This window comes from Podarcis filfolensis (assembly GCF_964270895.1).
Source record: "Podarcis filfolensis genome assembly, chromosome: 2".
NCBI classification, from domain to species: domain Eukaryota; kingdom Metazoa; phylum Chordata; class Lepidosauria; order Squamata; family Lacertidae; genus Podarcis; species Podarcis filfolensis.
Genome location: NC_139605.1, coordinates 16310787 through 16333610, shown reverse-complemented (window position 1 = coordinate 16333610; position 22824 = coordinate 16310787). Strand labels below are relative to the sequence as shown.

At 44.4% G+C, this 22824-nt stretch overlaps 2 protein-coding genes and 1 long non-coding RNA gene across 10 annotated transcripts in view; 2 read left to right on the top strand and 1 right to left on the bottom strand.

The window, feature by feature from the left end:
• LOC310757234 (nurim-like) overlaps positions 1–22824 on the bottom strand; it is a 131514-nt gene that overhangs the window by 60861 nt on the left and 47829 nt on the right. Inside the window, 2 exon segments of the mRNA XM_083602512.1 lie at positions 1906–1949; positions 1952–2098. Of these exon segments, the coding sequence (XP_083458638.1) occupies positions 1906–1949; positions 1952–2098 (191 nt within the window).
• The window catches only part of LOC310756461 (uncharacterized protein), a 148891-nt gene that overhangs the window by 102049 nt on the left and 24018 nt on the right, over positions 1–22824 (top strand). The window contains exon 1 of one of the 8 annotated variants that reach the window (XM_083600594.1): positions 3731–4883. The exons of the other annotated variants lie outside the window; for them this stretch is intronic. The gene's annotated coding sequence lies outside the window, so the exon portion shown is untranslated. Of the gene's footprint in view, positions 1–3730; positions 4884–22824 lie in introns of those variants that run through there. 8 annotated transcript variants of the gene reach the window in all.
• LOC310757401 lies at positions 4807–9734 on the top strand. The gene is made up of 2 exons (XR_014545158.1): positions 4807–4887; positions 9440–9734. It is a non-coding gene; the product is annotated as an uncharacterized lncRNA (long non-coding RNA).

Here is a 22824-nt window from a genome sequence, read left to right as displayed (position 1 = left end):
TAAAACTCCTGGTCTCAAGGCTCTTAGCTCTTCTGTCGCTTCTTTTTGTAGGTCTTCTTCGTAGTCTCTCAGAAATTTTTCCTTGTCTTCCACTGATCTAATTTTGAACTTTTTCCCTTTGAAGGTAAAAGATAGTCCCTGGGGGAATTCCCATCTAAAGGCAATGCAATTCCTTCTCAGTAAAGCCACCAAGTCTCCGTAGTTGGTTCTCAAGTTCAAAAGATATTTCGGTATATCCTTAAAAATCTCGACTCTGGAATCGTTGATCTCTAAGGTCTTCTGAAAGTGTGCACTCAATATTTTATCCCTCTCTTCCTTCGTACGGAGGGTCACCAAACAGTCTCTCACCCTGTTTTTCCTCCCCCCTCTTCCAAGTCTGAAGGCGCTCACTATCTTAAAATCTTTTTCCAGCTCCAAATTCCAAAATTTCCCAAATTCCTGTGTAAGATAGTCACTCAGATTGTCCTTTTCAAGTTCCGGCACAGCTCTGATCCTCAGGTTTGTCTGTTTCTCCTTCAATTCGATCATAGACAATAAAGCCTGATGATCCCCAATCTGTTTGCGCATAGGTTTAATGTCTTCCTCCACAGCCACAACTTTTTCTTTTGCTTCCTCAGCTATTTTTCTAGTGGACGCAGATTCCTCCAACAGTTTTTCAATAACTTTTGTGTTTGAATTAATGCTGGCTGTGTTCCCTTCAATTTTGGTTGATTGGTCTGAAACCTGTTTGCTTAGGCCTTCCAATTTCTCAAAAATTTTATTCAGTACAGATGTAAATTCCCCTTCTGAGGCCATTCCTTTTGTCTCAGCTTGCCCCGAATCTTCCTCCTGAGTCACAGGGAGGCCGGGTACAGATGCTCTACGTTGCTGGGAGACTGTACTAGACTGTTGTGCTCTGCCCTTGGATCTTGTTGCTCTTTGATCAGTCATCCCCTTTTATCTTCAGTCAAGGTCAGTCCCACGGTCAGGCCTTACTGTGGAAATTCCCTAATGTCAGCAATGGAAAATTCCCCCAGCTGGATGCACACTTCAATAGTCCTCTAGGGGGACACTGTATCAGCCATAGAATTCACAGTAACAAAGTCTTTTCTAACTTTCCATGTCCCCTTCAATAAAAACATGCAACAATTTCCAGTCCAAAGAAGACTCTCAAAATGTATCTCCTTGCAGGGTTAAACCTTAAAGATTACAATGTCCATAGGTAGTGCAAGTTTCAATGTAACAGTTCTCATAAGCCTGGCAGTCCGTTCCCAGGGATTCAAAAAAAAAAAAATTTTTTTTTAATTTTCCCAGAAGAAATAAAGTCACTTTCCTTGCTTCCCCCCCTCTCCTAATCTGGGGGGGGGGGGAGTTCTTTAACTTTAATGCTTGGATTTAAAACTTTAGCAGCTCCGCTTTCAAAGTACTAGCATAAAACGTCTTTGCTTTGATCTATTACAAAACGGAAAGGCGGACTTCCTGTTTACACCTTTCCGCTTCAGTGCCAAATTGACGCTTTTTTTCCCCCTTCAAGTCCAATCTTTTAAGTTCACCTACTCACGGGTAGTCGTTTAGCAGCCAAATTTTCACAGGAAAAAGGTCAGCGCTCTCCGGCAACAGCTACGCGGCTTCACCCCACAGAAGCAGCAGTCGACTCACAGCACCGCGCCGCTCCCATTGCGCTCCGGAACCCCTTACGGGGCTCCCTCGCTAAATCGGGGGGCGCTGAGGGTGCCCGCCGAGTCCCACGCTCGCAGGCTCCTTCTGCCTGCGATTTCCAGCTGGGTCTCCGCTTCGCCGTAGCGGACAGACCCACTTTCTGCAGGGCTTCTCCCTCCTACTCAGAAGGAGACCGCCATTGCCGTTGGCGCCGCCTCCGGAAGTCCGCTCTCCCCCCATTTTGGTGCCCCAAACTGATACCTCTACCTGGAGAGTCAGCGCTGTGCAGAAGACATAGAAAGATCTCTGTAACAACTTCTGGTCCAGTGTTTGACTTGCTGAGCAGCCATGACACTGTGCTCCAGGATGAAGAGGACAATTAAGCCCACGTCCACCATTAGTGGCCGCAGAATCTTGGGATCCCTCAGGGCAGCTTCCCATTGAAGATGAGGATCAGCATCTGCAAAAAGAGGTTTGCTCAAGGTGAGGCCTAGTGCATCCAGCAGGGGGCTGGCAGAGGAGCTCAGATAGTAGCCCAGAAACGGATCCCAGAGACAATTTGTTCTCTCTCTCCTTCTCTCTCTCATCATCTTAAAACAATCCTTCCATAAGCTGGTGTTCTCTGGATAGCTCAGTTAGTTAGAGTGTGGTGCCGATAGTGCGCAGGTTGCAGGTTTGATCGCCGCGAGCGACAGATCTCCCAGAGATATCATACGTAGAGAGAACTTGGGGAATTGTAACTCTTTGAGAGAAATAAGGGTTTTAAGGGTTGCTATGTGTCCTCTTTTTTTGAGGGGTAAAATTTCTGTCCCAGTGGATAAATTTGCTAAGATCTCTCTGGCTATACTTTCTGGATGAGATATAGATATAACTGGTGGTTGAAGACTTGCTGTCCTCTTCTCTTCTCCTGCCCGTCCCCCAACAATACATCACAGCTTTGATAGCCTACATATAGTAGAGGTATTAAAAAAGAGAGTCATCATAAGCACCGTCTTTATTTGCTCTTCAAAATGCAGCAACTCTACCCAACAGCTCCAAGCAACCTTAACGAACTACAGCTCCCAGAATTCTTTGGGGGAAGCCATGACTGTTTAAAGTGGTATAGTGCCCTTGAAGGACAGAGATGCCTCAGCTTTCTAAATCTTGGTTGCCAACCTCATCTCTGATGCCAAGCCAGGTCTAGAGGTGTGAGGCTGCATGTCTGCTGCCGCAACTGATTCCTGTATAAAATATACACCACGGTTGGGTTGAAACGGCACTCTTTACACTTACCTGGTTTGCACATGGTGTTAATGTGCCAAGGGTGGAGAACTTCAGACCCGGGGGGCCAAATGCACATGTGGTCTGTGGTCCTCTGAATTCACTGCTCTGAATCCATGGCTCTGCTTCGCCCCTTAGCCAGCTGGGATGTACCTTTCAACTCTTGACAATGCCTCCTCCCTCTTTAGTAGAGGGATAGATAGTAGAGGGCAGATAGTTGTGTGTATGTGTTTGTGTATCAGATATAACTTCCTGTAGAAAGGCAAAAGTTGCGCTCCTTGTTTGACCCACCTTTGCCTCTCTCACCCTGCCCAGCCCTGGCATGTGGCCCCTGGAAGGCGATCTAGGAGGGAATCTGGCCCTTGGTCTGAAAAACAGTGGAAGCTTCCAAATTGACAGTTGCGCAAGAGCAGGCAAACCTAAGGCCTGCCCACATCCCACTGAACTATGCTATGACATCTATGACTTCTGTCATTCCTGGCCATTGGCCACGCCAGTAGGGGCTAATGGGAGTTGGAGTTAAGGAATGGTTGAGGGAACTATGGATATAGTATGAAAAAATAAAGACGTTCAGAGAGATGTTATCACAGCTGTAGGGCATGTGCACATTTCCCTTCCCTTTGATGGGATCTCAGCACTCGAGATGCTGTTTAGATTTGTTTATCACCCATCACCCCCCTCCCATTTGCTAGTGGATTCATTGCTACAGAGTTCTTGTGTATATGGTGGCATACAGGTACTACTGGCAGTGTTGATTGTCTTCCCCCCCAATCCCCCCCCATGCAATTATGGTGCTTTTAAAAAAAAAAGAAAAAGGGGTCTTTTTTCCGGGGTACTCAAGGTTACGCAGTACCAGAACCTCTTTTCCCCAAACTGTTCAAAGTATTACACTTACTGTAACAATTTCATGGTGATTACCGGCACCATATTTGCTTTAAAAAGAAAGCACTGAAAATCGGGGTTGCTTTTTAAATTTATCTCTTTATTTGTCACGATTGAAAGCAAAGCAAAGAACTTCCCCTCTCTCCTTACAAATTAAAACTGCCTTCCACTTTTTTCAGTATTTCCTGTGAAGAATATTGCTTTCACATCCGTAGCGTACATTTGGCAGGCATCTAAAGTACATGGTCCCCCCCCAAAGATTCATGGGAGTGGTCGAATGGGAGGTATTCTTTGACAGCGTGTCTGTCTTGCTGCTGCTGCTGCTGCTGCATGTCACTGTTCCCTGTTTCTGTGTGTCTGTGAGGAGAATACAGGACACTGCAAAAGACACAGGGTGTTATGAAGGTGCAATAAGCCAGTCAGAGAGTGGTCCCTCCCTATAATGTAAATAGAGAGACTTCTTTTCAGGAGATTTCTGTATAAAGAACACTTTGCTGAGGTGGAAGTGGGGACTAAGTGAGGTTGTAGTGGAACCATGTTTGCATGAACATGAGAATGTAAAATATGCTCTCCATTTAGATATTTATTAAAATAATTTATTCATTTACCCAGAAGAGTCATTAGGCTTTTTTTGCTGTAAGCTGCTTCCTACATTGTAAGAGTGGGTCATGAGACCCTTGATCCCTCCTTGAAATACAATCTGAACCAAACGGGTGAGGCAGTGAAGAGTTTATTGATTACAATACGTTCTTGCAGGAGGGCGGGGTCCAAAGTAGCTGATGTTCCCTATACTGGAAGCCCAGCTTCCCTCCCTCGTCTCCCCATTGGCTGGTCCTGCAAGGTTTTCCTTCCCCCAGTTATCAAAGGAAAGGAAAGGAAAGAGGCTGTGGGGGGGGGGAGAAACTTCTCCTTCCTCGCCAGAGTCACCTGACTTCCGGCTTCATCAGCGGAGATAAAATCGGGGCTTGCAAAGGAGGGAGGGAAGGGGTCTGCTTCGTCCTAATTAAGCCTCCTAATTAAGCGGGGTGCCTCCCAGGCGGGGGCTCCTATTCCTGCCCCCGCTGCCCAGGGTCGCTGCAGCTGCTGCCGCGTCAGGATTTTGGGTGAGTGCAAAGCCAGCGGCGGGGAAGGAGGGAAGGGGCTTGGCAAGGGATGGGGGTCCAGGATGAGAAGCCCCGGGACGGGGAGAGGCGGCCTGCACAAGTTCCGGGCGGGGAGAAAAAGAGAAGAGAGGAAAGGGAGCTGTTTTTCTTAATGGGGCCTTGAAGGTGGGGGAGGGGGGGTTCCCGTTGTGGAAAGAGAAGCTTCTTCCTGCCCGGATCTGGTGCAAAGGGATTTGCCTGGAAGGAGGCGGGGAAGGGAAGAGGCTTGGGCATTGATGGGCAGGTTAATAATAATAATAATAATAATAATAATAATACCTGCCCCTCTGGCTGGGTTTCCAGTGTGGCTTACAACTTAGATAAACCATAATAAAAGATCAAACGTTAAAACCTTCCCAGTACAGGGCTGCCTCCAGATGTCTTCTAAAAGTCAGATAGTTGTTTATTTGAAATTGGAAGGGAGGGCATTCCACAGGGAGGGCGCCACCACCGAGAAGGCCCTCTGCCTGGTTCCCTGTAACCTCGCTTCTTGCAGGGAGGGAACTGGCAGAAGACCCTCGGAAGTGAACCTCAGTGTCCTTCCTTCCTTCCTTCTCTTTAGACACCAGGCAAAAGCATTCCTCTTCTCCCAGGCATTGGGCTCATTAAACAATCTATGGCCTGTCCAGTTAACATGGGTTTAGCCCAGTCTGATTTTGTAGTGACTGCGTCTCCTTATACCTCTTCCAAAATTTAGAAATGCCCCCTTTGGTTAAGTTTCTGCCAATTTTTCTTCTAATATCTTCATAACTGTAGCCTTGTTCACTTAAGAGTACTATTTTACATCCCTTTCTCTTTGTGCCATTTATTTAATTTTATTACGTTTTACAAGCTCACTAAATGAAAAAAACCTCAACCAACTTGATAGCAATCGCACAACACATTTTAAAAATTTTTATTTTTATTGAATTTTCAAATTATAACAACAAATTTCCACAAATCTTAATTGAACAATTTCTATATCCATATATCTCCCCTCCCTCCTCTTTGGCTTCCCCCATATTTCCGTATTGATTTATTAAACAAATTCTATACTCTGCTGATTTTGCTTCTTATATAGTTGTCAAAACCTGCCAATGAGTCCATATCTTTATACTGTCTTTTTATATAGGTTATAAATGGTTCCCACTCTTTTTTGAAATCAATGTTGTCTCTCTCATGTATTCTCTCTGTCAGCTTAGCCAGTTCCGCGTAGTCCATAAGCTTGGCTCGCCATGCTTCCTTTGTTGGCGTTTTCTGTTTTTCATACTTGTGCTAATAAAATTCTTGTTGCTGTTGTCGCATACATAAACTATGTCCAATTTCCCTCTCATGTATCATGATCTAAAATTAGAAGCAGGAAAAATTCTGGTTTTTAAACAAAGGGTTTTTTCAACATTTTTTCAGTTCATTATATATCATTTCCCAGTATTCTTTAACCTTCTTGCATTCCCACCATACATGAAAAAACTACCATCTTTCTCTTTACATCTCCAACATATCTTGGATCCTGTTTTATACATTTTTGCAGTTTTTCCAGTGTGATATACCATCTATATATCATTTTCAAATACAGTGGTACCTCAGGTTACATACACTTCAGGTTACAGATGCTTCAGGTTACAGACTCTGCTAACCCAGAAATAGTACATTAGGTTAAGAACCTTGCTTCAGGATGAGAACAGAAATTGTGCTCCGGCGGCGCAGCAGCAGGAGGCCCCATTAGCTGAAGTGGTGCTTCAGGTTAAGAACAGTTTCAGGTTAAGAACGGACCGCTGGAATGAATTAAGTACTTAACCCAAGGTACCACTGTAATTTTCTCTTAATGGTATACAATCATTATATCTTTACATTTGTTTTCATAACTTCATTTCATAACTTTCATTACTTTACATTTGTTTTCATAAACTTTCCCATTCCTCCAACTGTATATTAAGCCCGACATGCGGAGCCCATTTTATTTGGGCCGATTTTACCTTCTCATCTAAAGTCTCTCCATATAGCAAAATGTTATATGCTTTCTTCAATAATTTGGTATTTCCCTCCACAATTTCCTTTTGAGATAGTATAGCTGAACCCCCTTTTATTATCTTCTTTAAACTGCTCATTAATTTGTCTGTGACGCAACCAACTTTGTAAAGTACCTTTCAAGTTTTCATAACTTTTAAATTTCAAACCTTTCTCCTCTTCTATTAACAAATCTCTATATGTTGGCCACTTTCCTTTTTTATTACCCCTCCAGCTACACAGGGTCTAATCCTGCCAGACTTTGTTGGATGTCTCAAAAATTTCCAAGGTGTTGGATATTCAAATTGCAGAGCTTGTCAAAACTGAGAGGCAACTATTTACAAATCCTGTTCTTTCAGCAAAGAAGGAATTTTAGGGTTAAAAATACATTTGCTTTCAGTCAGAGGCTGTAATGTAGACTTTTGGGGGCTTTCATCTCATTTCATCTTATTCACAAAACGTCTCTGCAGGGTTCTCCCCTGAATAGCGGAAGCACGGCTTCCATTTTTAATACTTCTCACTTTGAAGTTCAAATTTAAGTCCAAATATTTTTAATTCCTCTCCAAAAGCTTCTTTTTATTTTACCTTATAACAGAAAATCTGTCACTTCAGAGGGCGGCTTTTAGGCTTTGGGTATTCAGGTGTGCGTTGGAGCCGACAGCCCACCTCGACCGTCCTCCCCTCCCCAACCCACTGCTGATTCAGTTGCGGGAGCCGGTTTGATGGAAGATCTGGGGCTCAGCTGGACCCCGTTGCAGCCCCTCTCTTCTGCAGAGTTTTGTGAGGGCTTTTCTTTTTTAACCCTAAAACTTCCCCTCAGTCACCTGAAATCCCCCTAAAGGCTCCGTCTTAACTCGGACGATGCCCCAGGTGATGCCATTTCCTCCACCATCCAGACTGGAAGTCCATAATCACCAAGTCAACTCTTTGTGCCATTTGTTTAATTTTATTACGTTTTGCAAGTTCACGAAATGAAAGGGGGAAAAAACCCCAACCAACTTGATAGCAATCACATAACACACTGACAAATGTCCTACTTATTTATGTCGTAATTCTTCCTAAAAGTTGTTGTATTACATTCTACTTTAAATTACAGTGGTACTTTAAATTACAGTGGTCCGTTCTTAACCTGAAACTGTTCTTAACCTGAAGCACCACTTTAGCTAATGGGGCCTCCTGCTGCCGCTGCCGCCACAGCACAATTTCTGTTCTCATTCTGAAGCAAAGTTCTTAACCCAAGGTGCTATTTCTGGGTTAGCGGAGTCTGTAACCTGAAGCGTCTGTAACCCAAGGTATCACTGTATCTTTCCACTGATATATAATTTTATGGTATTACTCCCAAAAAGGGGGGTATTATGAGCCATCAAACCCCAGAAGAACACCTTCTCCAAGGTTTCCACAATTTTGACCACTAGTGTATGTTGTCTTCTAGGTCCAAAGACACACATGCACACACCGATAGCATGAGCAAGCAGGGCTCCAAAGTGCTTCTCTTGAGAACTTGCCATCTAAGTTGTTTACTCACGGCAAAAGCTCCTATTTCCTAAAAGGACAGGAGGGGGAGGTCTCTCCCCCACTTTTAACCCACCCCACTCCCACCGCACGGAAGGGAGAGGTCTTGTTCATTCACAATCCCTGGATCCACCGCCTCTCCCAGGGGATCCAGATGCAAGCAAGGTGCTTTCTTCTCCTCCATTCAAGGGCCACCCATGTATTCAAAGCAGTCCTTTGCAGATTAAGACTTAAGTTCAAAATAAGTACAAAAACCCGACAAAAAGACTCACGGGTTTATAGTGGCACCAGCTTTCCTAGTCAAGATTCCACAATGTCAGACTGTAGCTCACAAAAGCTTAAGCCATAATACATTTATGAGCCTTTATGGGCTGCAGAAGATGAATAAACAGAAGCATAGTTAATCTATGGACTTCCACTCTACAAGAGACCGTGACGACCAGCAACTTGGATATCTTGGAAAAAGGGATTAAGCTGATTTCTGTGCTCTGCCCTCGTAGTCCTAGGCAATAATGCTTCTTAATACTATTTTCTGGAAAGCACAGGAGGGCAGAGGGCTCTTGAGCTGAAATGTTGCTTGCTGGTTTCCCACAGGCTTCTGCTTGGCCACTGTGAGAACAGGATGCTGGACTAGGTGGGTCTTTGCCTGATGCAGCAGGCTGTTATTAGGTTCTAATATATTGCAATAATTTTACACTTACATGTGGCATAAGAACACTTCGGTTTTACTTCTTCCTCATAGGAGAGACTGCTATTGGAGCCTGTGATCATTTCCTCACTTGAAAAAGAAAAAGACAGAAATGTGTCTTATAAGCCAGTTCCACCGTAGATATCTACTATAAAATGATGGTGCTTTCTTAAGTGTGAATGGAGTGATCATGGGTTTCTCTTGCCATTATCACATCTGCATTCCTAAAAATTTGGAATATGGAGAAGGTGCACATTGGGATTGACATGTGTTCAGTTCCTTTCTTGTCTTTCCTAAAAGTCTAACAGGATTCTCTCTCTGCCCCAAACAGGGGAGGAAGATGATGGTCAGAATTCTACGTAGAGGTCTGTGAAATCAGTGGGAAGAGCAGAGAAGCCATTTAAATGCAGGGAATGTGGAATGTGCTTTAGTCACTGTGGAAGAATGAGGATACACCGACGAATTAACACGGGGGAGAAACCGTTTGAATGCATGGAGTGCGGAAAGAGCTTTACTCAAAGTGGTAAACTTAGAATACATCAACGAACTCACACGGGGGAGAAACCATTTAAATGTATTGAATGTGGAAAGAGCTTTGGTCAAAATGGAGACCTTAGAATACATCAGCGAACTCACACAGGGGAGAAACCATTTAAATGTATTGAATGTGGAAAGAGTTTCAGTCGTAGTGGAGACCTTAGAAGACATCAACAAACTCACACGGGAGAGAAACGGTTTAAATGTATTGAATGTGGAAAGAGCTACAGTAGTAGTGGTCACCTTAGAATACACCAACGAACTCACACGGGAGAAACCATTTGAATGTATGGAATGTGGAAAGAACTTCAGTTGTAGTGGAGCCCTTAGAACACATCAACGAACTCACACGGGGGAGAAACAATTTAATTGCATTGAATGTGGAAAGAACTTCAGTTGTAGTGGAGCCATTAGAACACATCAGCGAACTCACACAGGGGAGAAACCATTTGAATGTATTGAATGTGGAAAGAGCTTTAGTCATAGTGGAGCCCTTAGAATACATCAACGTACTCACACGGGGGAGAAACCGTTTCAATGTATTGAATGTGGAAAGAGCTTCAGTCAAAGTGGAAAACTTAGAATACATCAACAAACTCACACGGGGCATAAACCATTTAAATGTCTTGAATGTGGAAAGAGCTTCAGTCAAAGTGGAAACCTTAGAACACACCAACTAACTCACATAGGGGAGAAGCCATTTAATTGTATGGAGTGTGGAAAGAGCTTTTGTCAAAGTGGAGGCCTTAGGAAACATCAGCTAACTCACACAGGGGAAACCACAGATGTAGGAAATGTGGAACGAGCTTAAGACGGAGTGGAGACCTTAATATTCCTAAGCAAATTCACACAGGTTAAAAACCATATAAATGCATGCAACTTTGCACTCAATGTTCACTATTTAATTTACGTCAAGAAACTCATAAAGGCAGAAATCAATTTTAAATACATGGAACCCGTGTGATGTTTTGGTGTTTGTATTTAAATTTGTATACACATATATATGTATTAAAGTCATGAAGGTCACATATACGTGATGTACAAAAGAAGGTGCAAGTTGTTGCTAGATTATCCAGGGGGAGAGTGTGAATCTGGAATGCTTAAGGCATGTGATGAATCTGTTGAGTTTTGACTCTACCCATCACTGCCAAAATGATGGGCTGCCCTTGTCTTGTGGATCAGCATCTGTCAGGCTTCAGGGAATTGGCTTCCTTCCCCCTTGGTTGTAGATAAGCAGAACAAAGGAAAAGGAGACTTCTTACCAGTTAGAAACTTTAATGATCCCAGCAAGGGGACAAAGAACCCGTCTTCTAGGAATGGCGGTGCTCCGAATGAAGAGGTCCAGTCCCTCACATCCCTAGTCACCCCTGCCACTTCTGCGTCTCGTAATCTGAGCTAGTTCCCTCTGTACTTTCTGTCCTGCCACTTTCGCTGCTCTCCTTGACCTTGGGGAGAGCGGATGGATGCTTTCCAGAGACGGTGAATCTGTTAACTCTCCCCCCCTCCAGAGTTTCTTCTGCAAGCTGTTCCCCATCCAGTATTTCCCAGCTTCTGCCTTCTGAACTATGTTCCTCTGCAAATCACTTTTCCAAATCTATGCAGTCCTCCTGCTCCTGGGAAGAATCCGGGGAGGGGGATTTTCCCACAAATGCCTCGGTGCAGCTCTCCTCAGCTGGGTCCCTGGTTAGGTTTTGGTTTAGGGGAGAAAGTGTGGGACTAGGCCGGGGGGGAGGGGGGAGAGAAGGGTAGAGAAGTAGAGGGGATGCTTTTTCCGTGCAAGGCTAGTTCGTGTTTCTCCCAAGTACGCGCCTGTAATCAGTGAGCGTGCATTTAGCAGGAGAGCGTCCCTTTGTCTCGGCGTGTAAGATGCTTCAGGAGGCCCTAGAGCGAAGCGTGTGTATCGCACATGAACTGTGAAAGCAATGGTGGAGGAATAGCAAATAACTGTCAGGTTGCTTAAAAGGAGGCTGTCGTTTCGTGAGAGGGGGTGGGGGGGAGGAGAGTTTTAGTGACGCTGAACAGGAAGAGCCAAGCGCACCTACAGGATACATGTGCTTGCTACTCTGAGTTTGAAGATGGGCAGTGGGAATGGCACATGCTTCTGCTGAAAGTAGATCTAGGGAAGATTAAGTTAATTGCAACCTTAAACACACTTGGGTCCCATTAAAGAGGCTGCTCATGAGGCCGGAGGAACATCGCCCGGTTGTGAGGTGTAAAGTCCACCACTCCCTGCAAGGTCTTTTCCACCTGGCCAAAGGGGTGGGGCCAAGAAGCCCAGCTCTACTATGTTAAATATGAATTCTGTCGTCAAGCTTTGTACTGTTTTATTTTGAAATCTTTAAGATAATATTTTTTTTGTTATGTTGCTTTGACTGTATATTCTATATTTCACATTTTTCAGGTTGTTTTATTTATGTTTTATTGATTTAATATGCTGTGAACCACTTTGAGGTTTTTCTTGAAAATATATATATATATATTTAAATTATGTTTATTAAATTTTCCCAAAAAAAGTATAAAAGAAAAACAGAAAAGAAAAAAAGAAAGAAAAAAAGAAAAGAAGAAAAAACAACAGTTGAAAAAATTTACCTTAATTACATTCCATACCCAATTTCCTTGACTTCCCCACACCTGCCCTTCTTGTATTCCAATTCCAATTTTTAGCTCAGCAATTTTTGTCCCCCCCACTTTACCTTATTTCCTCTAATTCAATTTACTTAATCAATTTTAACTTCTAAACCTCAATCTTTATATTTCAAAACTTATTCTTAAAATACTTTTCCTAAATTCCCCCATCAATTTAATTAACCTATTTTAACTTAAAAATCTCAGTCTTTATACACCAACACTTATTCTTAACAATCTTTTACTAAGGTCGGCCCTAAATCTCTCCCCAAAATCCCCATTTTTATGTTAGTGGCAAAAACCAACTTAATTAAAACAGAATTATATTTTTACACCCTTTGGATCCCTACCACCCCCTTTCCCGGTTTCGATCCCCAACCAAAGTCCATCAGTCCATCCGAAATCAGCCTGGCGATCTCACATCCGAGGCACTTAACCCTCTCTCAATTTCTCTCTGCCGGTTTTCTTGATAGTCCTTTATTTTAAATTCCGAATCTCGAAGAGGCTCTGTTCCAATAAGGTCCATATTTCTTCCAGCCAGACCTCCATATTTAACAATGGAGCCAAAATCTTGTTTCTTTCTTCTCATAAGTCCAAATGTCCCAAAGGCTCCAAATTCTACATTGGCCATATTTATATTCCATATGTCTTCAGATCCCCATAAGAGGAGATCTCTCCAATTTCCATTCTTCATTTCCAACCAAACTTTCATCGTCATGTTCTTATTTTCCATTATTTCCAACTTAACAGGCCTCTGGCTCTCTTTAGTCTGCAGCATCACAGCACCTCCTTCTTTCTCATGTTCCTCTTTAAACGGCACCTCAAATGACTCAGATTCTTTGTCCTGTTTGGCTGTAAGGATTTTTGGATCAGTAACAACACTTCCCTGTTCATCTGCAGGAGCTTGAATCATATCCTTTCCAAGTTTATTTATTTACTGTTCCCTTCATTGTTATTACATTCATAGTCAAAACATTTGTCTGCTCCTGTATTTTTCCCAAGAGACGGAAGGTCTTTTCCAGTTCAGCCAGTATTTTTCCACTTAAAGCCATTTTTGTAATGTCCTGAACCCCCTCTAGAGGGATTCTAGTTACTTAATGCCAAATTTACCTTTTCTTCTTTATTTTTAACAATTTGTTACCAAATTGTATCAAATGTAACCAGCAAAGACAGCAGAGACACAGTTCTCCTTTTTCCCCCCCAACTTTGACAGCTAGTTTGACAGCTGTCAAAATCTATAAACCTCTTCCGCAGGCTCTCTCCCCGATCGCTCCCGGGTTTTGGGGGAGGGGTGAATTCCGTTCTCAATGTTAGCTCTTATCCTCCAGCACAGTCACTTAAATTGGCCCAATATAAAGTTAATTGCTCTTTTCCACAAAAAGAAAGGCATTCTCACAACCTTAGTAATAAAATCCTTGCTTTACGATGTTTACAAGGCGGGTAGGCTGACTTCCTTTTAAACACCTTGCCCGATCATGCCGAATTCCCAGAAATAAATTTCCCTTTTAAGTCCAATTACCGTGTTACTCACGGGTCGTTACTTTTGATCCAAATGTTCAAAGGAAGAAGTTAGCGCTCTCCGTCCATGGCATGCGGCTTCACTCAGCAGGGGAAGCAGTCGAACTCTCAGCACCACGCCTCCCTCCGTCCCCCGTTCCGAAGCCTTTAAAAAGGCTTCTTTGCGGGTCGGGGGGCGCAAATGGTGCCCACCGAGTCACCAGGTCCACAGGCTTCAGCGCCTGTGGTTTCTAAGGGTCCCCGCGTCACCGCCGCGGCAGGACCCGACCCCTGTTGAGCAGATTCCCTCCGGAGCTCGGAGGGAAGCCGCCATTAGACGATGGCGCCAACCCGGAAGTCCTTTTCTTGAAAATATAAAGTGGAATAGAAATTAAATAAAAAAAGTTTCGAGCAGGGATATCCAACATGGGGTTGTCAATCCAAGATCTGCTCTTCATATGTATAAAAATACTTTGTTAACAATGAGATACCAAAATAATAATAAAAAATCTGCAATAAAACATTATAAGCATTTAAAAAGAAATGCCAGTGGGATGTTCAAGGCATTGAGTTACAAATTAAGGCAAAGATCAACCATTGCTAGGTAGACCCAGGAGACTTAATCCTAGAATCAACCCCTGCCCCCCACAGCCTGCTTTTGCCTGTAAATGTATTTGATTCAAAGATCACATAAATCATCATGATTTTTTTCTCATTAATTCTGATGGGTGGGGGCGAGTTAACCCCATGGAGGTATATATGGGTCTGAGTGGCAGGTGATCCACTGCCAGACCGCCATCTTGACAAGAATCTTTCTCAAGGCCTTGTTTGCAAGAGGACGGGCAATGAATTCTGATTGCTTGCTTGGAACAGAAATGTATTTGGGAGACATCGCTGAAGAGAAAAAGGGAAAAAACTCACAGCTCACTCTACAAATTATCCAGGCTGCTATGTGGCAGAAATGCATTTTCCCACCTTCCCTTGAAACAGCCTTGCCCTACAATGCTGTGTCACAAGCTGCCCTTGGGAATGGTCCCAGATCTCAGAAGGCAGGCAGTGGGGACGAGTGCTGTGTTTCCCTGGGAGGAACACAAAACTGGAGGCTGCTGAGCAAAATGGCCCCCGTGGGCTCCATTGTGTTCCCACTTACCTTCTGATTGCTTGCCTTCTCCCTCGAGGGCCACATCCACGCCACATTTAAATCACTCTAGTACCCCTTCAGGGATGCGGGTGGCGCTGTGGGTAAAAGCCTCAGCGCCTAGCGCTTGCCGATCGAAAGGTCGGCGGTTCGAATCCCCGCGGCGGGGTGTGCTCCCGTTGCTCGGTCCCAGCGCCTGCCAACCTAGCAGTTCGAAAGCACCCCCAGGTGCAAGTAAATACTTCCCACTTACTGGCGGGAAGGCAAACGGCGTTTCCGTGTGCTGCGCTGGCTCACCAGATGCAGCTTTGTCACGCTGGCCACGTGACCTGGAAGTGTCTCCGGACAGCGCTGGCCCCTGGCCTCTTAAGTGAGATGGGCGCACAACCCCAGAGTCTGTCAAGACTGGCCCGTATGGCATCGGACACACTGACCAGATGCTTGGAAGCTGTGGCTGGATGGCTGCGTGGGAGCCGGTTGAAGTTAAATCCTCCGAAGACAGAGGTCTTCTGGCTGGGTCGGGACAACATGGGATTGGGGGCCCAAATCCCATCTCTTGCGGGGGCTCAATTAGTGCCAGCGCCTTCTGTCAAGAGCTTGGGTGTAACCTTTGACGCCTCCCTTTCCATAGAGGCACAGGTTGCAGCCACAGCAAAGGTGGCGTTTTTCCATCTCCACCGTATTAAAGCAGTTGGTCCCTTACCTTTCTCGCCCTGATCTGGCCACAGTGATCCATGCAACAGTCACCTCCAGGCTTGATTATTGTAACTCACTCTATGTGGGGCTGCCCTTGAAGCTGACCCAGAAACTCCAGCGGGTGCAGAATGCCGCGGCGAGGCTCCAGTGCTTTACCAACTGCACTGGCTCCGAGTGGAGTACAGGGTCAGGTTTAAGGTGCTGGTTTTGACCTTTAAAGCCCTATGCGGCCTAGGACCCACTTACCTATGGGACCGCCTCTCCTGGTATGCCCTGCGGAGGACCTTAAGGTCCGCAAATGACAACATTTTGGAGGTCCTGGGTCTCAAGGTGGTTAGATTGGTCTCAACTAGGGCCAGGGCCTTTTCAGTACTGGCCCCAACTTGGTGGAACGCTCTGCCACAAGAGACTAGGGCCCTGCGGGACTTGACATCTTTCTGCAGGGCCTGCAAGACAGAGCTGTTCCACCCGGCCTTTGGTTTGGACTCAGTCTGACCTTTATGTTTCCCTCCCCTTATGGTTTTGATTTATGGGCTACTTTTAAAATGAGGCTGCATTTTAAATTGCATTTTTATCTGTATTTTAAATTGGTTCCCCCCCCATTATGTTTTTACTGCAATTTTACTTGTGTTGCCCGGCTCTGGCCAGGGAGGGTGGGGTATAAATAAAATTTATCATTATCATTATCATTTTTATTTTTATTTTTATTATCAGACATTAAGAACTTCCTGATCCTGCTTCTTTATAAGACATCTGAAGGCAGCCCTTTATGGAGAAGTTTTAATGTTTGATGTTTCATTAGTTTTTAAAAAATATTCTGTTGGGAGCTGCCCTAGTAGCTGGGGAAACCCAGCCAGATGAGCAGGTATAAATAATGTTGTTGTTACAATATTATTATTCTTATGCTTAACTGAATAGCAGTTCCCGGAAGCCGCTGGAGGGGAGAGATGCTCTTGGGCTCCTTGCAGACTTGGCCACCATGAGGAGACAGTGCTGAGATTCCTGCATTGCAGGGGGTTGGACTAGATGACTCTCAGGGTCCCCTTCCATCTCTACGATTCTATGATTCTAACAGGGTGCGGGACTAGATGGGTTTGATCAAACTACAGGGCTCTTCGTGGGATCTGTGTGTGCATGCAGACGAAAGTTTTTCTGTTTGTGTGTGTGTGTGTGTGTGTGTGTGTGAGAGAGAGAGAGAGAGAGAGAGAGAGAGAGAGAGAGAGAGAGAGAGAGAGAGAAAACCTTCAGGGAGAGGCCATGTCTCTTCTTTGCAACGAGGATGAATCAGCTGCAATACCCCCACACTTGACCCACCGCTTCCCTGCCTGCTCTCTCTCCACCCCCAACCCCAGTTCCATGGGTATTGCATTGCATTGCACAACCCCCACCCCCCAAAGCTTGCTGCACCCCGAGACGTGGGGCCAGCTGTGCTGCTTAAGCCACGCCCCCTTTCCAAAGTCAGTATGAGCAGCAGTACCTTCCCCTCTAGCAGCTTCCACTCTCTGCCTTTAATCTTTAAGGCAACGAGCATATGTTCCTTCAACTGGAAGCCCAGGTTTCCTCCCTCCTCTCCCCATTGGCTGGCTACTGCAAGGTTTTCCCCTCACAAGTATCCCCCGGAAATATCCTGCCTCCCAGGCGGGGCTCCCATTCCTGCCCCCGCTGCCCAGGGTCGCTGCTGCTGCCAGAATTTCGGGTGAGTGCAAAGCCAGCGGCGGGGAAGGAGGGAAGGGGCTTGGCAAGGGGTGGGGGTCCAGGATGAGAAGCCCCGGGACGGGGGGAAGAAGAGAAGGGAGGAAAGGGAGCTGTTTCTCTTAATGGGGCCTTGAAAGGGGGGGGGAGGGGTTTCCACTGTGGAAAGAGAGAAGCTTCCGCCTGCCCGGATCTGGTGCAAAGGAAGTTGCAGGGAAGGAGGCGGGAAAGGGTAGAGGGTTGGGTATTACAGACCAGGCTCGCCATAGTAGTAATAATCTGATATTTATACCCCCCCCCCCTCATTTTCTGGATTTCCCCAGCCACTCTGTGCGGCTTCCAACAAAATAAGAAACACCAAAAACATCCAAGTCTTCCGTTTTGTAGAGGAGATGGGGACATGGATTGCTGGATGGCAGAGGGAGAAAGAGGAAAAGATGGAGAGGAAAACAAAGGCAGGGGGGGCCTGGCAGGAAGAAGGAAGGGGTGAGGCCTTCTCCAAAGAGCTCTTTGTTCCTTAAACTCCTTGCATAAAGTAGTGGGGGCGGGGCCGGATTGAGGTTTGATGAGGCCCTAAACTACTGGAGGTCATGGGGCCCTTTATATGTCCAGCTGTTCTTTGTCAACAACTATTTGTCGCTGTTTTTTGTGTTGAATATAGTCAGTATGGTAATTTATGGACCTAATAGGTATCTAAAACCATTTGCACATAAAAGAGTATGTATTTTCTCAAGGTAATTGTTGAACTGAAATACAATTATGAAGTATATTAATAGTGAAATACAATTAAGTATATTAATAGTGAAATAATTATTAAGCTCTAACTTAAAATGATTTTGTTGTTCATAACAAACTTAATGCAAACACATTGGCATTTGGCAATAACAAAAGTTCCTTTAGAAACACAGTTTACAAAGAATCATGATCTAGTCCTAGAAACTGGCTATAACTTGAAATTATAATAGGTGTAAATATACGGTGCGGACTACTAATAATTATAAATAGCTTTATTAATATGAAATTAAGTGTTATAACCTGTACAATGGAATTGTAGTTAATGCAATGCATTTTTTTATGTAGTATCAATATCACCATAGTAGTCCACACTGTTCATTGGGACAGCAGACCTTTGTACCCTGTTACACTTAGTGAGTGTAAAAGATGGTATTTCTAGTAATATTTCTCATTCATAAATAATACCAATACAGTGGTGCCTCGGGTTACAGACGCTTCAGGTTACAGACTCTGCTAACCCAGAAATAGTACCTCGGGTTAAGAACTTTCTTCAGGTTGAGAACAGAAATTGTGCAGCGGTGGCAGTGGGAGACCCCATTAGGTAAAGTGTTACCTCAGGTTAAGAACAGTTTCAGGTTAAGAACGGACCTCCAGAACGAATTAAGTTCTTAACCCGAGGTACCACTGTACTATACACACCTGTACATCAAAAAGTTATTTTACACGACTAATTATATTAATGCATCTACCCAATGCCCATTCAACTGTATAATTTTATCATGATTCATTGTGTACTGTGTATACAAACCAGACACAAACATGATCTATATTACAGTATTTTCCTTCTTGCCTTTGCTAAAGCAAAGTCACTGAGGATATCATCAAATGATAAACTGCATAGCTTGTCACTTTTTTATCCTCTTCAGCTGAGAAACGGATCTTTACAAATGGCAGTTTGCAATCATCATTCAAAGGAACATTCTCAGAATTGCTTCTACATTAGGGAATGCTGATTGGACATTTGTTGTTGTTTAGTCGGTTAGTCATGTCCGACTCTTTGTGACCCCATGGACGAGAAGCACGCCAGGCAGTCCTGTCTTCCATTGCCTCCCGCAGTTTGGTCAAACTCATGTTAGTAGCTTTGAGAGCACTGTCCAACCATCTCGTCCTCTGCATATAAGTTAAATAAGCAGGGAGACAATATACAGCCTTGTCGTACTCCTTTCCCAATTTTTAGCCGATCAGTTGTTCCATATCCAGTTCTAACTGTTGCTTCTTGTCCCACATAGAGATTTCTCTGGAGACAGATGAGGTGGTCAGGCACTCCCATTTCTTTTAAGAACTTGCCATAATTTGCTGTGGTCCACGCAGTCAAAGGCTTTTGTGTAGTCAATGAAGCAGAAGTAGATGTTTTTCTGGAACTCTCTAGCTTTCTCCCTAATCCAGCACATGTTTGGTCTCCTTGTAGAATTTTAAGCATAACCTTGATGTCTTCTGCTTCTGTTAGGTCCTTACCACTTTTGTCCTTTATTATGGTAATCTTTGCACAAAATGTTCCTTTCATATCTCCAATTTTCTTGAACAGATCTCCATTCCCGTCCATTTTAGTTCACTGATGCCCAGGATGTCAATATTCATTCTTGCCATCTCATTTTTAACCACATCCAGCTTACCATGGTTCATGGATCTTACATTCCAGGTTCCGATGCAATATTTTTCTTTGCACCGTTAGACTTTCCTTTCACTTCCAGGCACATCCGCAAGTGAGTGACCTTTCGGCTTTGGCCCAGCTGCTTCATCAGCTCTGGATCTACATGTACTTGTTCTCCGCTCTTCCTCAGTAGCATGTTGGATGCCTTCCGACCTGAGGGGTTCATCTTCCAGCGTCATAACTTTTATACGACTCGGCAGGGATACTGGCATGGCTTGCTGGTTCCTGCTCCAGGTGGATCACGTTTAGTTAAAACTCTCCACTTTGACCTGTCTGTCTTGGGTGGTCATGCACGGCATAGCTCATAGCGTCTCTGAGTTATTCAAGCCCCTTTGCCATGACAAGGCAGTGGTCCATGAAGGACATGGTCATTAAATATTACTTGGTACAGATCCTGATGTGTCAGATTATCATGTTCATGGCTTTCACTTTTTTTTTTTTAATAATATTTTTTATTAAACAACTTTTATATTAACACAAACCAAACATACAAAAACAAACAACACACGTTAACAGAACAAAAAACAAGTACCATTTCATGTCCTAATTTCTTAAACCTTACTTCCTCGACTTCCTCTTGCTTCCCGTTTCTGTATTCCAAGTTCTTACAATTATTCAGCGAATCTTCCCTTATTTTATTATAAATTTATGTTAATCATCCTTATTCTCTCTGTCTTAACCATTACTAATAGTAACCATTTATTTTAAGCCCAACATCATTCTAACTGTCATTAATTTTATAGTATTTCTTTAAGTAATCCTTAAACTTCTTCCATTCCTCTTCCGCCGCTTCTCTTCCCTGGTCTCGGATTCTGCTCGTCATTTCTGCCAAACCCATGTAGTCCATCACCTTCATCTGCCATTCTTCCAGTGTGGGTAGATCCTGTGTCTTCCAGTACTTTGCAATAAGTATTCTAGCTGCTGTTGTAGCATACATAAAAAAAGTTGTATCTGTCTTTAGCACCCCCTGGCCGACAATACCCAAGAGAAAGGCCTCTGGTTTCTTGGGGAAAGTATATTTAAATACCTTTTTCAGTTCATTATAAATCATTTCCCAGAATGCCTTAATCTTCGGGCACGTCCACCAGAGGTGAAAGAATGTACCTTCCTTTTCTTTACATTTCCAGCATTTATTATCAGGCAAATGGTAGATCTTTGCAAGCTTGACTGGGGTTATGTACCACCTATAAATCATTTTCATTATATTTTCTCTTAGGGCGTTACACGCCGTAAACTTCAACCCGGTGGTCCACAACTTTTCCCAATCAGCGAACATAATGTTATGACCGATGTCCTGCATGGCTTTCACTTTTTAACGTACTGATGAAAATGGTTGAGTTCTCCAACAAGGTTCATGTCCACATCTTCAGGATATGTTTGGCTTAAAGCATTAACGTCTTCACGAATCTCTTCTTTTGCAGCATCTAATTTTGTTAAGAATGAAATAACAATAATAATAATATTTATACCCCAACCATTCAGATTTTATAACAAATTTTAGCATAATCAAAAATTCAAATTACCGTATTTTTCTTTGTATAAGACTAGATGTCTTTTTTTACCCAAAGAATAGGTTTAAAATTGGGACTCGTCTTATACACAGGTAGTGCTGAGGGGTGTTTTCTTAATTTGGAGCATATTCATTTCTTTTACTTATAATTTCATACACCTTCTATATTGAAAATTAAAATTATACCTTATAACCCTCCCTTCTCCTTCCTAGCGCCATCTTCCCCGGCAAAGTGGGCTCTTTAGGCACAGCCTCCAGCGCCCGCCTGAGCCCTGGGCAGGGTTCTGCTCGTTCCCTCGCTCACCCGGGAGGTATCTGGGCAGCCTGGCCTGCTAAGCCTTGCCCTCCCCCCTCCTGTCATTGGGCAGCAGCCAAGGTGGCCCCACCATGTGGGGTGTTGGCTGGGCGCGGGGGGGGGGGCCCAGGAGGCGTTTGGAAGCTCCTGGACTGGCGGTTAGTCTCTTGCCTGCACGCGTGGCGGGTGTGGTGGCTTCGGGTGGGCTGCGCACCTTCGCCAGTATTTGCAGGCCAGCAGCTGCAGATGAGTTGTGCCTCTGTGTGCAACAAAGAGGAGAAGAGAAGTTCTCCTTTAGAAGGCAGAACAGGCAAGAGCTGTCACTATCACCTCATAACTCTCCTGTGGGGTGAAAGTATGTTAAATGGGAGATAAAGACAGGGCTTGCAAAGTGTGCTGTTGGGAGGGTGGGAAGTGCAGCTGCTTTGTGTAGATGCAGAGGAGGCGGCTGCTTCCGAATTAAGCCTCCTAATTAAGCAGGGTCCCTCCCTGCCTCCCAGGCGGGGGCTCCCATTCCCGCCCCCGCTGCGGGATTTCAGGTGAGTGCAAACCAGTGGTGGAGAAGGAGGGAAGGGGCTTGGCAAGGGGGTGGGGGTCCATGATGAGAAGCCCCGGGACGGGAAGAGGCGGCCTGTACAAGTTCTGGATGGGGGAAGAGGAAGGAGGAAAGGGAGTTCTTCTTTTTAATGGGGGCTTTGAAGGTGGAGTAGGGGGGTTACGCTGTGGAAAGAGAGAGAGGCTTCTTCCTGCACGGATGTGGTGCAAAGGGAATTGCATGGAAGGAGGGCAGAGGGTTGGGTATTGCTGGCCAGGCTCATAATATTATTATTAATAATAATAATAATAATAATAATACCCTGCCCATTGTCTGGGTTTCCCCAGCCCCTCTTGGCGGCTTCCAACAAAATAAAAAACACCCAAAACAACCAAATATTGAAGTCTTTTGTAGAAATGGCCTTCAATTTTAAAGAAATGTCCTCTTTAAGAAATCATGTCATGTAAATATGTATGTTGTCCTCGAGGTCGAAGCACACACAGAACACCTAGTATGAGCAAGCAGTGCTCCAAAGTGCTTCTCTTGTGAACTTGCCATCTAAGTTGTTTACTAATGGCAAAGGCTCCTGTTTCCCAAAAGGACAGGAGGAGGAGGTCTCTCCCCCACTTTTAAGCCACCCCACTCCCACCGTATGGAAGGCAGGGGTCTTGTTCTTTCACAATCCCAGTAAACCTTGTGTGTATCTGAAGTGAACCAGGTGCTGCGGCTCCTGAGCCATTCCCGG